The sequence below is a fragment of the Haliotis rubra genome, unplaced genomic scaffold (genome assembly GCF_003918875.1).
Source record: "Haliotis rubra isolate DU_JTF1 unplaced genomic scaffold, ASM391887v1 Scf8, whole genome shotgun sequence".
Taxonomy (NCBI): Eukaryota; Metazoa; Mollusca; class Gastropoda; order Lepetellida; family Haliotidae; genus Haliotis; species Haliotis rubra.
This window is the reverse complement of record NW_025767523.1, coordinates 291265-305545: the sequence shown is the minus strand read 5'-3', so window position 1 is coordinate 305545 and position 14281 is coordinate 291265. Positions and strand designations below refer to the sequence as shown.

At 37.6% G+C, this 14281-nt stretch overlaps 1 protein-coding gene across 2 annotated transcripts; it reads left to right on the top strand.

Moving 5' to 3' along the window:
• Positions 1-318: 318 nt before the first annotated feature.
• On the top strand, positions 319-9731 carry LOC124261444 (josephin-2-like). Of its 2 annotated transcripts, none has more exons than XM_046695760.1 (4): positions 319-421; positions 1781-1994; positions 5000-5125; positions 6044-9731. In XM_046695760.1, the coding sequence occupies exons 2-4, from the start codon at positions 1825-1827 to the stop codon at positions 6450-6452; spliced, it is 705 nt and encodes a 234-aa protein (XP_046551716.1). In that variant the 5' UTR covers positions 319-421; positions 1781-1824; the 3' UTR covers positions 6453-9731. The 2 variants fall into 2 exon arrangements, with proteins under 2 accessions (XP_046551716.1, XP_046551715.1); XM_046695759.1 differs by having other exon boundaries at positions 4985-5125.
• Positions 9732-14281: the final 4550 nt, after the last annotated feature.

Genomic DNA, 14281 nt, shown 5'->3' with positions numbered 1-14281 from the left:
TCTGACGAACTTTGAAGCTGGTGCAATACCCATGAAACCTACCTTGCGTATGGTTGCAACAGAAACATTCAATAACTTAGATCGCTGTCTGCTTTCACCACCATGTCATCACTATTTTACTACCGGAAGTAACAAAAATCGTTCGGCAGCTTTGAATTGTAGGCATTATCGATGTAGCAAAAATATTTCAGATATCCAGAATTGCTCATATGATGTAGTATAATTATAATGTATGTTATAAGAACACTCCCGTCATAACTATTATGGAACGAAAATTCATTTCTATATTCTTTGCGATCCTACAATTGTTACCGCTTCCGGTTTTGTGATTGGATTGGATTTGTTGTGCTCTCATTTTGTGACATTTGAACTGTCAATACGATTATGTACGACCGATTTACGACACATTACATCATACTTGGTAATTATGAAAGCCCCCAACTACCCATTGTTTGTGAACAGCATGATAATGCTGTTTACAAAACAAAAGTTGAAGCATGTGTGATACTGGGGCTATCTCGATAATGAAGTTTGATTTGTGATGAATATTTTAAAAAATCAGGGTTTATCAGATGTATCCTGAATGACTTTACGTTGTGCACATATTATTTAACCCTAACTAATATTATGTTAGGGACTGAAGTACGATTCAAGTGTTCTATCATTCTTTACACGTACAGATGAAAGTTAAGAGAAATACAGAAAGTATGCATTAGTGTCCATAGTGAAGATGTATGTACAGAACTTAAAACCTTCCAAAAAGTGCAGATTCATTTGTTCTTATATATATCAGGATATTTTGTTTATTATAAAATATGAACTTATTCTCCCTTAAGAGGACCATTGCAGATGCTGAAGACAGAAAGATAGTCCATATTACACAATTCATGTTTTAGCAGATTTTGTCTGTTCAAACTCTGGTATGATCTTCAAAATACATCAGTTCATCAACATTATCAGCAAAGTTTTGGGCCTCATTTTTAATTTCATCATGATTATTCATCAATCAGTTTGTTACAATTCATCATTTATCGAATTCAAAGAATTTCAGTATTATGCACTTTAGAATTCCTGCCTTTGTGCTGATTTGGATTTTCTATGTGTTAATTTGTTAACAATGATGCTTTAATTAAAACAGCTAAATCTTTGTATATTGCTTTTATCAGCATGATTACTTATGAATGTCTTTATATGCATTCCTTGACAAAGTTAATGAATGACCAAACATTATAATTCCCTTATAAAGTTATATCAACTGTCCATAACTTGCAAGTATGTTTGAAGTTTAAGAAAGATAGTGGACGAGGTATCATGTATAAATTGTCATACCAACATTTCAAAACATTTTATGCTACTTAAACATTTGACATTTCCAATTGGTATCATGCTTCTTCGAGCTTTAATACTTCTTTGTAATGAAACTTGCCCTTTAATACTTCGGAGGAATGAACAGATCACTTCAGTTTTGACAGATCCTTCTCAGTGAGACTTGAGCATATATTTGAAAATAGGTAATAGAAAAAATAAGTTGAAGCTGAAATTAATATTTATCATTATTTGGGGAATGTAAATGTTTTCTGGTATTGACAGATATCCAGATTATTCAGTGCTCTATTTTGACAGATTCCACAGTCTATTCATTTTCTTACCATGTACATACTTTGTTCTTCCTCTTTTTGGATTTTATTTGTGACAAACTTGGTAATTAGTTAAAAGTTTTCCTGATTGTGTACATGATGTGTGAAGTATATTTATGCAAACATGTTTCTCTATGTTCCAGTGCCATTGTCTTGGAGGTGGTAGATTGAATGTGGGGTACTTGGTATGGGCCTGCATATTGCAAGGTGCGGCACAATGGGGGAGCCAGAGGAAGCTGACACAGGGGTTTACCATGAACGCCAAATAAAGGAACTGTGCGCAATGCATGCCTTGAACAACCTCTTCCAGCAGAAAAATGCTTTCACTAAGAAAGACCTGGATGAAATTTGTACAAGGTAAATATTTACTACCATGTTGATTGTGTTGATGGAAACTGAGGATTTCATAAGATCATGAGTATATCTCTTGATGATAACAAAACTTAAACACCATAAACGTTGAAACTACTGTTAGTACAGACTGTAATCTGTATTGCTTTATGAACATAATGTTGCTCTACCTTAATAATGTCAAAAAAGCAAGTGACAGTATAAAAGATGTAGACTGTCTTATAAACCTCCAGTGACGTCACTCTATTGTCTCGCCAGGTTCTCCTTTTACTGAGACCGCCTCCGTGGTGTAGTGGTTAGAATGTCCGCCCGGAGAGTGGAAGGTCGTGGGTTCGATCCCCGACCGCGTCATACCAAAAGACGTTAAAATATGATACTTGTCGTTCCCTGCCTGGCGCTCGGCATTAATGGGTACAAGAAGGACTGGTCGGCTCGGAGTCAGTATAATGTGTCTGAGTGGGGTATTCATGCTTCACTGCGGGATGGTATCTCAGTGGGCTAGCACTATAAAACCAGCTTCATTCTGGGCTAGTACAAGCAGCCGCACATACACATACACACACATGCACGTCGTCATATGAGCGAAATATTCTCAAGTACGACGTTAAACCCAATTTCACCTCACCTCCTTTTACTGAGTAAACCTCTGCAGGCAGTTTCGCGGGCATTCTCCAAGAAATCCCAGATTTCTACACAATTGCCTGTATCTCAGGGATTTTCTGAGGAATAGCTCTTGACTTTGAATTATTTTGCTTGTTTTGAATATTGCTATAACTTTGTCTTGCTATTGCTGAATACGATCATAAAATATCTCAGTATTGAAAACGTCTAATATAGTGTGCCAATGTCTGGTTTCGAACCTGTAACCCTTCGCTTACTAGCTTGGCGGTTTTATCTACTAGGCTACAAAGGATCTCTGTGAAGAATGAGATTGTTTGTCAGTATGAACCATGTGTTTTTCGCAAGACAGGTAGTGCGGGCAGCGCACTGCATTGCATGTGCAAGGCAAGGTATTAGCTGCCAGTCGCATCCCAGTTGATTTCAACAGTAAATACCAAATATTAAAATTATATGTAAAGTATATCTTCGGTCGGTTCATAAGTTGGATCAAAGCTTCTCCTCGGTTTTGTTTGAACAAGTAAGCCCTTGGCCTCGGGAAATCGGGGCGGGCCTATTGGCCCTCTGCCGCAGGCTTACTTTTTCAAGCAAAACCTCGGAGTCGGTTTTGATCCTTTACATATTGTATAAGGTGACCTGAGAAGATCCTGATTAGAATTGGTTTTCAGCAACCCATGCTTGTTGTAGAAGGCGACTAACAGAATGTCCAGCTTGCAGACTTGGTCCATGCATGCCATTGTATCCTAAATGCGTAGACTGATCCTCTCCATGTCAGTCACTGGATTGTCTGGTCAAGACTTGATTATTTACAGACCGACATATACCTGGAATGTTGCTGAGAGCAGGTTTGAACAAATACAAAAACAAAAGATAATAGCAGTACTGGTACGCTAAACTTACACTGAGGCTGTTTCCATAATTTTACAATCATGTATTTAATTTCAGCTTCCACCCAAGAATCAGTCATGCAAGCTTTGTTTTCATCAGATTAAATATGTCCATCCTGCTCATTCAGGGTTTCCACAGATTTTAAAAGAGCTTGAATTTAACCATGTCAGATGAAAACTGCCATTTTACCATCAAAGAGCTGGAACAGTGCTGTGATATATCGCTGACAGCGGCGTAAAACTTACTCACTTGATAAGTGCTGAAATGTATATATAATATCAGACTAGATGAAACAAAATTGCTTCAGAAAATTATTATTGAAATTATTTCAGTACTTTGTTTACTTCCTCTCACAAAAAAGAAAGAAAGCCTGTCTGCAGTCTATTATGGATTACTTTAGTTCAAATTCCTTGCACATTTTATAAGTTAACATATAACTGAATATAATTTATCATTACGTTAAAATGAATTGTCATTATTTTGTGTTGTTGTTACGATTGTGTTTCTAAAACTCAGTTTCAGATGCTAAAAATAACCTATTTGTGTGCTTTTGTGCATTCAGGTTGTTCCTTGGTATACTTGAATTTAGAATGCTGAGGTCATGAGGTTGGCATGTATTATTCAGTAGTGTGGCCATGAATTTCACATGCATTATTCAGTAGTATGTGGTATGCAGTATAACATTGAATTTTTTAATATTTTTTTTAATTTTTTTTTTTTTTTACAGTGCTTTTATCTACTGGTTCTGCTTATCCTTTAACATTCCATAGCCTAGTTGATCATATGTTGACTTGAGCGTTTATGAAGTTGATAGGAATTTTTGATGCAACCAAAATCCTACTCAAACAAATCTTGTTCTGTTTTAGACAATATGACACCATATAATTAATCAGAATTTATGTGATGTTTGCCAATTGCTGAGCTATTTCTGCCTGTTTTATGTCTTATCATTAGCTGGTACGTGGTGTGAGTTAATCTTTTGTGTGTTTGAAATTTGACAGACCTTCAGTTTAAGATGAAGATACAAGTTCACCCTTACAGCATCAACAACAACCATTATGAGCTGCTGATATTTGGTCATAGTGGTGGAAATAATTTTTTTGTATTTTTTAAATTTGACATCTTTAATCGAGGCTGAAGATTTAGCATGTGACATCCATAGATTATGGATTCTAAAAACAGAACAAAGTTACAAGCATGCAGCTAAAGTTCAACGTCAATTACAGTGAATTCAATCTCCATTCCATTGTGGTAATTGATGTTGATCCTTTTTGTATTGTAGCTTGATAGTTAATACTAAGCTATAATACCTGAATCAAATAGCATGCTGCTAAAAATAGTTGTCCATTCAAAGAGAAAGTGACAACTCCATCATTGTAACTATGGTCTGCTCTGCTTCTGATAGCTAGTTTAAACTGCATGATAAGTAGTGGGTAGCTGAATTAGAGTAGAACTTCAGTGATCGACTGTATTCCCCCCTCTGTTTTAAGTTTGATTTTTCACAGGCTTTCACCGTCAAGTTTCATCAATCCTCATCGAAGTTTGCTCGGACTTGGTAACTATGACGTAAATGTTATCATGGCGGCACTTCAGAGGAAAGGTTATGACACTATCTGGTTTGATAAGAGAAAGTAAGTACTTGCCTTCATTGTATTCCCAACATTTGTCCTAGGGGTGTGCGACCGCCTCTGTGGTGTAGTGGTTAGAGCGTCTGCCCGGAGAGCGTAAGGTCGCAGGGCTCAATCCCCGACCACGTCATACCAAAAGACGTTAAAATATGGTACTTGTTGGTGCCTGCCTGGCGTTCGGCATTAATGGGTACAACAAGGACTGGTCGGCTCGGAGTCAGTATAATGTGTCTGAGTGGGGTATTCATGCTTCATGCATGGTATCTCAATGGGCTAGCACTATAAAACCAGCTTAAGTCTGGGCTAGTACAAGCAGCCGCACATACACACGCATGCACGTCATCATATGAGCAAAATATTCTCAAGCATGACGTTAAACTCAATTTCACTTCACTTCACCTGGTGTTGTGCAGGTTTTACCAGACGCAAATATTGCTTCCTTCATGCATACAACATGAGATTGGATGCAGTCATCTTACAACCCATGAAGATCTATGTGAGAATTGTTCTTCAGTAACCCATGCTTGTCGTAAGAGGCGACTAAAGGGATCGGGTTGCCAGGCTCACTGACTTGGTTGACCTATGAAGATCTGGGTTAGAATTGATCTTCAGTAACCCATACTTGTCTTGAGAGGATTGGGTGGAAAGGTTTGCTGACTTAGTTGACACATGTCATTGTAGCCCAATTGCATAGAACAATGCTCATGATGTTGATCACTGGATTGTCTGGTCCAGACTCGATTATTTATATACTGCTTCCATATAGCTGTAATACTGCTGAGTGCGGCATTAAACAACAAACCAACCACCCAACTCAAGTGAGAGACAAGTCCAGTCTAAGAAAAGTATACTAAACTCACTCTCCCTCACTCACCATCAGCTGAGTACTATAGCTAAAAGCCTATAATGTCTTCATTGCAGGACCATCGACTGCTTGAAAGTAGAGAACATCATGGGCTTCATCCTGAATATTCCTACAGACTATAAGTGGGGCTTTGTGCGGTTGCCCATTCACAGGAAACACTGGATTTCTGTTCGGAAAGTGCAAGATCAATACCTCAACCTGGACTCAAAGCTGGACTGTCCAGAGCTGATTGGCGATGAGTCAGCAGTGAAGGAGTTCCTTCAGGATCAGCTGGAGGATGGAGACAAGGAACTCCTGCTGGTGGTGACAGAGGATGTTGGAGACTCAGGGTCGTGGAAGACGCCCTTATATGACCCTGTTAACAATGTGACAGACAAGTCATATGGTCTGCCAGCGCACACCGTGGTTCGCACAAACGGACCTCTGAACTCTGTCTGCCTGGAGAAGGACAACAGGCGTCAATAGTGTTGTGATCTGATCAGTGTCTGTCTTTCCCATTGCACAAACTAAGAAGCATGTCATTTTGATGAGGGGCTGTCGCAAAATTTCTCAAGCTATTAATTCAAATTGTCTTTTGCAATAAGAGATACAAGATACATGGATCTTGTTACCTTTTTTGTTTTTCAAATATGTTGGTTAATGAGAGTGTTTTAGAATATTGATCCAGTGTTTTTGGATAATGGGACAGTTTGAGATGGTCCCTGATTGTGTTTCATGCTCGACAAGAGTCTTCTATGGGAAGAACGTATTCACAAGCCTCAAGGAGTTCACTGATGCATTCACGTCATGCAGATTTTATTGGAACTGTCAAATATTGTCATGGCTGTACTGTCATGCTGCTGATGTATATCACATCATCTTGACATAGATTTTTATTTTATTTGAAATTTGTAAAGTTTCTCTTTCAAATGTTGTAGGGTATTTATGAATTATTGCATTTTCATTTATGACAGTGGATCAAGTTTCGTTTGGCTTTAGATTGATTTTGAAACTGGAACATGTTCAAGGGTACTGTATGCTGGTATGTGTACTATTGTCATTTTAGCTGAAATAAATGAGAATGTAATAAATCCAGTCTCATTAAAATAACCTTAAACTGTGATAGGGTACCTCTCTGCAGGTCATGGCCACTTCCATTGGAAACAGGGGTGGTAGGGTAGCCTAATGGTTAAAGCGTCCACTCGTCACGCTGAAGACCTGGTGTCGATTCCTTACATGGGTACAATGTGTGAAGCCCATTTCTGGTGTCCCCAGCTGTGATATTGAGGGAATATTGCTAAAAGCGGCACAAAACCATACTCGCTCACTCCATAGGAAACAGTATCAGGTCGGCTTTCTACTCAGCCAATCAGTGTCAAGTCTTCTGAAGTCTTGGTTACAAGGTAACGAAGTATTCAGATGAGCATATCTGATTTCGGTATCTTGATTACTAGTATATTGGATGAAATCTGAATGTGAAAAAGTAATGCCAAGCTGTAATATTGTGGACAGTTAACACATTCTGATGTTAAGTGCCAGGCCATCTATGACCAAAAAGGTTATCATAGAGGATGTATTCTGGGTTTGTTGCAGTTTCCTTTGGCAGCAATCATTTTGGAATTGAAGCAATGAAGAAATGAGACAAGACTTGAAAACTAATGTCTGATTGGCTCAAAAACCCATGTGTTTTAACTGGCTGGTCAAAGTTTGCTCTGGGTTGACCAAATGCAACCTTCTGTGGGATTGCCCTCTGATCTTTTGCAGAATGGTATTGTATCGTTAGAAAAGACCTGATTTTAATGAGATTGTTATATAACTTATAATTCATGATGGGCTCGACACATATATATGTGCACAGTATAACCACTAAATATTCTTGATATTTTTATATTTCATGTTTATGTTTATTTCTTTGTTTATTCTTCTTCTGAGGTTTTCTTTTGTACGACTTCAACATCTTTCAAAGTGTTTTTATCAAAGAAGAAATATAATATGAATATATATACTCTAGGGTTTCAAGCAACGTATACACACAGCCTTAGTCTGTGTTGCCAAGTAATCATACTGATTGTAGAACTTATGTCATTTACACGTGGTAACCATGGTAACTGTAGTACCATACAGTAGAGAACATCACCAAAAAATCATTAATTTCAGGAATTTGAATAAATACCTCAAATTTGCCAGGCTAAGGTAAGAGTGGTGTGTTTGTATTGTGTGGGTTGGTACAGTAATATACACTGTTGTACATAGTGGACATGTATTTATGGATGGGTATATGCAATCATCTACAGGGGTCATGACAGTTGTCATGTTGGCTTGTCATGCTGGCTTGTCTGAGGTAGAAGTATTGTTCTAGTCACACTTGTTGGGATTGTTAGTGAACTCTATGTATGTGGGTATTGTTTCAAGAATACAGTTAGAAATCATTGCATGAGTGAACACGGTCAGTAATGTATCAGTGTTCAATATTAAAGGGATCCTTTGATTTTTAAAGTTTGGCCTATAGTATTTCATTCTCATATCCCCAAATCTTCCTTTAGGCTTGTTGAACATGGATCTTTACGTAAATTAATTTGCTTCATTAGCTTTCAGAATATGGATTTTTGTCCTCATTCCACAACACAAAAATCCACAACTTAAAGAAGGAAATAATTATCATTAATAATATTCTTTTTTACTATTAAGGAAGGATCAAATTGTTGACGGGGACAACACTGGTCAATAGTTTATTGAGAAAGAATACATTACGTCATTGTTTAGAACTTAAAGGATTTCTTCTGAAATTTGAAGCTCATTTATGGTGTTCCCCTTCGTGATATTGCTGGAATATTGCTAAAAGTGGCATAAAACCCTTCTCACTCACTCACTCTAAGTTCAGTTTGAAATGTTTGAAATCAAACACACAATTCATGAAAATATAGTTTTATAATTACATTGTTATTAACCAAATTAATGACTTCATTACAGAATAGGCTTGTATGTAAGTATATACATGTAAACGAATATGTTCGTTACTCCTGGGGCCTGGTTTAGGTCCTCATTATCGTGTGGAAAATCGGATGGAATGATGGAAACCTCAAACAACTGTCTTGTCACCTGTACAAAGTGTATTTTGGCTGTCAATCTTGATGCATGTTAGACCTTAGACAAGTACATTATATGTTAATATCTGTATATTTCTACAAAACACTATTTTGATTAACCATGGTGAAATTATGAAATTTGTTAAAACTGTTATGCTTATATTATTGTCAAAACCAAATGTACAATGCTGTGCTTCAGTACAACAACCAGATGTGTAGATGTGGTAGACAGCTTGTCTGATTACTTTGTTGTCTGTTATGCTTGTGGAGAGTTGTGATGATGGTATTTGGAGGTAACCATGGCAACATTTTTTTTTAAAACCATTACGTTTACTGTTCATCAATTAAATGTCTGTTACTATAAAACTGTTTTATCATATCACAATCTTTGGAGTTATAGTTATTGAATACGGTTTAATTAAATAGCATAATGCCATATTAGTAGCTGTTTTTACATCCAAGATGGCCCTCTCATTTTAATAATATCAGTTTTAGAATGAGCTTATGGTCTGTGCTGGAATGTGTAAGGGAGTTGATATGCATTTTGTAAATATCAATGAACTTGTTGTTATGCAATTCCATACCAACACTTTTGTAAAAATTGTTCAAGTTTTATATGTACTTGTTTTGATTCATTTAATGGAATGATGCAATTAAATACTCATGTTGGAATATGTGATGTGTATTTTCGTTGTTTTGCTTCATTTGTTTTATTTCAATATAGTATTGATTGGTTTGTTGATCGTTTTTATTCATATTTTCATACTGGTGCATAGCTTTGTGTCTGTTCAGTAGGGTGAGACGATACACTGGTGCATGGTGAGTTTTCATGTGATGTTGTAATAATAATAATAATAATAGTGAATTTCTATTGCACTATTTCTAAACATAAGAATGCTCAAAGCGCACAGTCAGGGAAAGCTATTATTACCCCGGGATAACCAAAACTGCCTATGAGGCACTGGAAGGTTAATAGTCATGTGATTTATCCCACCGGGTACCCATTTTCTGCTGGGTGAACAGAGGCAATTTTGAACAAACTCACTTGCCTAAGGTGAGACCACACCTAAGGTGTGCTTTGTTGTAGGGTAGGACAGAAGTCCTAGAATGGGATATGTTTTTTTCTCTGTATCGATACAAGCGATATGCTTGTTAACATACCATGACTTGGTTAATAACACTCTTAACCCTGGCATTTTTTTCAGTCAAATATCACAAAACGAATTGCGATTAGTGTTTTATGTTCACTACTAAAAATAGCATCAACAAGCATGAATCAAGAGTTAATGTTACCTTTGGAATCGGCTCTGAAATGTTTGTGGTTAAGTTTCAACACGATTTGATCTGAACATGTGTATCATAATGTGTATCGTGACATATCATGAGTTGTATTGTTTCGACCTTGCTGTATAGTTTCACCCCTACTATTCAGATATTGATTTGTAGATGATCAACATTCTGTTTAATCCCAAATATGAGTTTTTCTAAAATTCGTGTGAATTGCAACTTTGATATGCTGGTTGAAATATTCATAAAATCCTGCATCCTGAAAATGGGCATACAAAAATGGAGAGTCCATGAGGGTGCAGATAATTTGTATGCATGATTAGTAATGAGTACTTCTATTTCACAGTAGAAAAGTTACTTTGATATGTCATTATTTAAGAAATACTATACAAAGTTGATTGCTTCAAAGTCTAGTGCAAACATTTGCAGATAAGTCAGTGGTAGAGTAGAGTATTCAAGTTAAGAGTATTATCTTAGTACCTTGCACCAATACAGTTAAAGGTTTAGTCCCAGAATAAATTACGAAGTAAATCCCTGCATATGATATAAAAAACGGATAGATAATTTGATATGTTTCAGTGTGGTATTAATAGGAGGCACAAGTAACACAGGCAATGAGGCTTCACTATAACCAGCTCTCCATTGTTATCGCAGGTGACAAATTGATCCAAACAGCTATAGGCATGAAAACAGTAGAAACATTTCCTGATGTATATTGGTGATAGTTACTTGATGATAAGGGTTGTTATTTGGATCAAGTTAAGGAAAATACACCCTCCATTGCTGAGGATGATACCAAGGGCAAACTGAAAGATGGCTTAAGTAGTATACACAATGGGGGTACAAGACCAGGTCCTCCCAAGGGCTGAAGCAAAATTCTAGCAAAAAAACGATGTTCGAAATTCTGAAAAAATTGAGCCCTTGGGAGGACCTGGTCCCGTACCCCCATTGTGTATATTACTGCTTATGATACCTCAAAGGTGTATTCAAAGATATTCAGTATCTAATTATATTGTATTACCATGCCAACTTATTATGTATAGCTGAAAAATATTGTAATCAATGTAATTAGCACCAAGGTCTCCATAATCAATACACGAAAGTATGCACTTACCTCCTTTATCATTTGTCAAAACAACAGTTATCCAGTGTTATTAATACTCATTTTAATACAAGGATTGAAATAGCAAGGACACATGCTCTAAAGTGTCGCATTTTGCTATGCAGAGTTACATCCCGTGCAACGTCTACACAGTATTGTGATGTGTTGTCACTTGACTTTGTTTGAAACCCGTGAAGATCTGGGTTAGAATTGATCTTCAGGAACCCATGCTTGTAAGAGGCGACTAACAGGATCGAGTGGTCAGGCTTCCTGACTTGTATCCCAGTTCCGTAGATTGATGCTCATGCTGGTGATCACTGGATTGTCTGACCAGTGAAGGTCCGGGTTAGAATGAGCCTTCAGTAACCCATGCTTGTCGTAAGAGGCGACTAACGGGATCGGGTGTTCAGGCTCGCTGACTTGGTTGACACATGTCATCGGTTCCCAGTTGCGCAGATCGATGCTCATGCTATTGATCACTGGATTGTCTGGTCCAGACTCGATTATTTTCAGACCGCCGCCATTTAGCTGGAATATTGCTGAGTGCGGCATAAAACTAAACTCACTCACTGGATTGTCTGGTCCAGACTTCGATAATTTACAGACCGCTGCCACATAGTTAGCATACTGCTGAGTGCGGCGTTAAACAACCAAACCAAAACCACCAAATGACTTTATTTTTATACAATTCTGCTGCATTGTGTCATGGGACAGTTCAGTAAAGTTGTCCACATCATAGGTGGCAGGAGTGAAAGTATGTGAGTAATTGCTACGCATGTGCTGGCTGGTACACCTCTGGGCTTTGACTGACTTCCATATACAGGAGGGCACATGTAGCCTACTCATCTGTGGCAAGGGAATTTGATGAGTGGAAACCTTTAGGCATACCAGATATCTGGGCCCCTATTCTTGAAAGGATCCTAGCTGAAAGGATCCTAGCCCTAGGATATCCTAACTTTGATCCTAGGGTCTAGGATAGGTGTCCTACCTTATTCTCGAAAAGTATCCTAGCGCTAGGATATCCTAACTTAGGACAAATACTAGGATAGGTTCTGGCTTGTCCTAAGTATATCTTTGTGGAAGTCAACATAGTGTGGGTCTTGAATGTTCACCAATTGTGACGTTGTCAAACAAAATACCTCGCCTAAATTACATTTGAATTTACAACAGCACACAGTTTTGATGTGTTACAAAGAGTTTTTGAGTTTATGTTATCAATTTATCGGTAATGAATAGACACACTTGTTGCAATGCACATATTCTTTAGAACAACAAAAGAGATTTGTTCAATTCTTACCTATTCTCGGCCTTTTTAATCACAACATGGCTCTTTTCAGTCACATTGCCATGAAATGTCAATGTCAAGGCCAACTTGATAGGGGAAGTAACTCCTGTTTATTTCCTAGGTGAATTTTTCAGTTTGTGAGATGACGCATAATGAGAGTTCAAGTCCTGATTTTCATTAAAAAAAATAATACAATGATATATTTTTTGCACGTTTTTTGGCAGACGTTCAAATTCTGAAGTAAAATTGTCATTGCCTTGTCAAAACATGAATTTTCAAAAACTTCAAAACTACCATAATGTGATGAATATATCAAATAATTTCTTCTAGATCTAATAAGTCCATCAAAAGCTGAATTTCCTTATATTATGTGTTTTTTATGGAATGAATCATGGGTAATATGTAGGGGAATCCCCAACTTAATGAATGTATTTCTATCTCACCTACTGAAGAGCTCTCTATCCTAGCTAGGATCGGTAGCTCAAGTTAGGACAAGGATAGGATCATTTCGAGAATGGGTCTTATCCTAACGGTAGGATGTCCTAACTTCTGTCTTAACTACTTAGGATCTGTCTTAGCTGGGACACTTTCGAGAATAGGGGCCCTGAATCCTGATCCAAACTGATTATGTTTCAAGCTTTGTCAGCATCTTGCCTGTGGTCAAGGGTTTCACCAAAGTTGTAGACATTTTAGACCTACATCACTTTGGATTTGCCTCACACCTAAGGCTGACTTGCCATGATAACACTGATTAAAAAAAAATGTTCAGAGTTTTAGACTCAACTCACCCCCACCGTTGCGGGGTGGTGGGATAGCCTTGTGGCTAAAGTGATGGCTTGGGTTTGATTTGCCACATGGGTACAATGTGTGAAGCCCATTTCTGGTGTCCCCCGCTGTGATATTGCTGGAATATTGCTAAAAGCGTTGCAAAACCACTCACTCACTCTCCATTGCTCACTACATGACAGCATTATGCAGAAATGTACCTGGCTGTCTGAGAACATGGTTTATCTCTTAAATGTGGACGATTCATGTCAGTTTAGCAGGTGTAGTGAACTGGATCGTGAAACAAGTTTCCTCAGATGACAACGACCCCTTTGGCCTTACTTCCACAAACCAAGGTGCCGATTACATTGATTACAGTTGACCCTATTCTCTCCTTCCTCAACCAAGACGCTGGAGAGCCATGGTGTGTATGGGTACTACAATGTATATTTGATAAAAATATTCATATTTCTCTATCCAAGATTTTAGTATTATGTTCTCTATATAATGTCTATATAATATAAGTGAACTTGATGGGTTTTCTTGGAAGAATCATGCACATATGCATGATCTTGATTATATGCATGCTCGTCCTGTTCTTGTAGTACTGTACAAGTGAAAGGTGTGCCTGTGCAATGGTATTTCCAACTTGCTCAAAGTAGAAATTTGAGGGCAGATCTCCAATATTTGGTGCACTTACTAACATAATGTGATGTCCCTTTCTGTTGATCTTGAATGGAAGGTGAAGAGAGTTCATTGATTTTTCTGGGTACAGATCCATTCACCTCCA

Coding starts and splice junctions, on each gene's coding strand:
- LOC124261444 (XM_046695759.1), top strand. CDS start 1,825: ATGGGCCTGCATATTGCAAGGTGCGGCACAATGGGGGAGCCAGAGGAA. Junction 1,995..4,984: donor CTGGATGAAATTTGTACAAG/GTAAATATTTAC, acceptor CTCTGTTTTAAG/TTTGATTTTTCACAGGCTTT. Junction 5,126..6,043: donor ATCTGGTTTGATAAGAGAAA/GTAAGTACTTGC, acceptor TCTTCATTGCAG/GACCATCGACTGCTTGAAAG.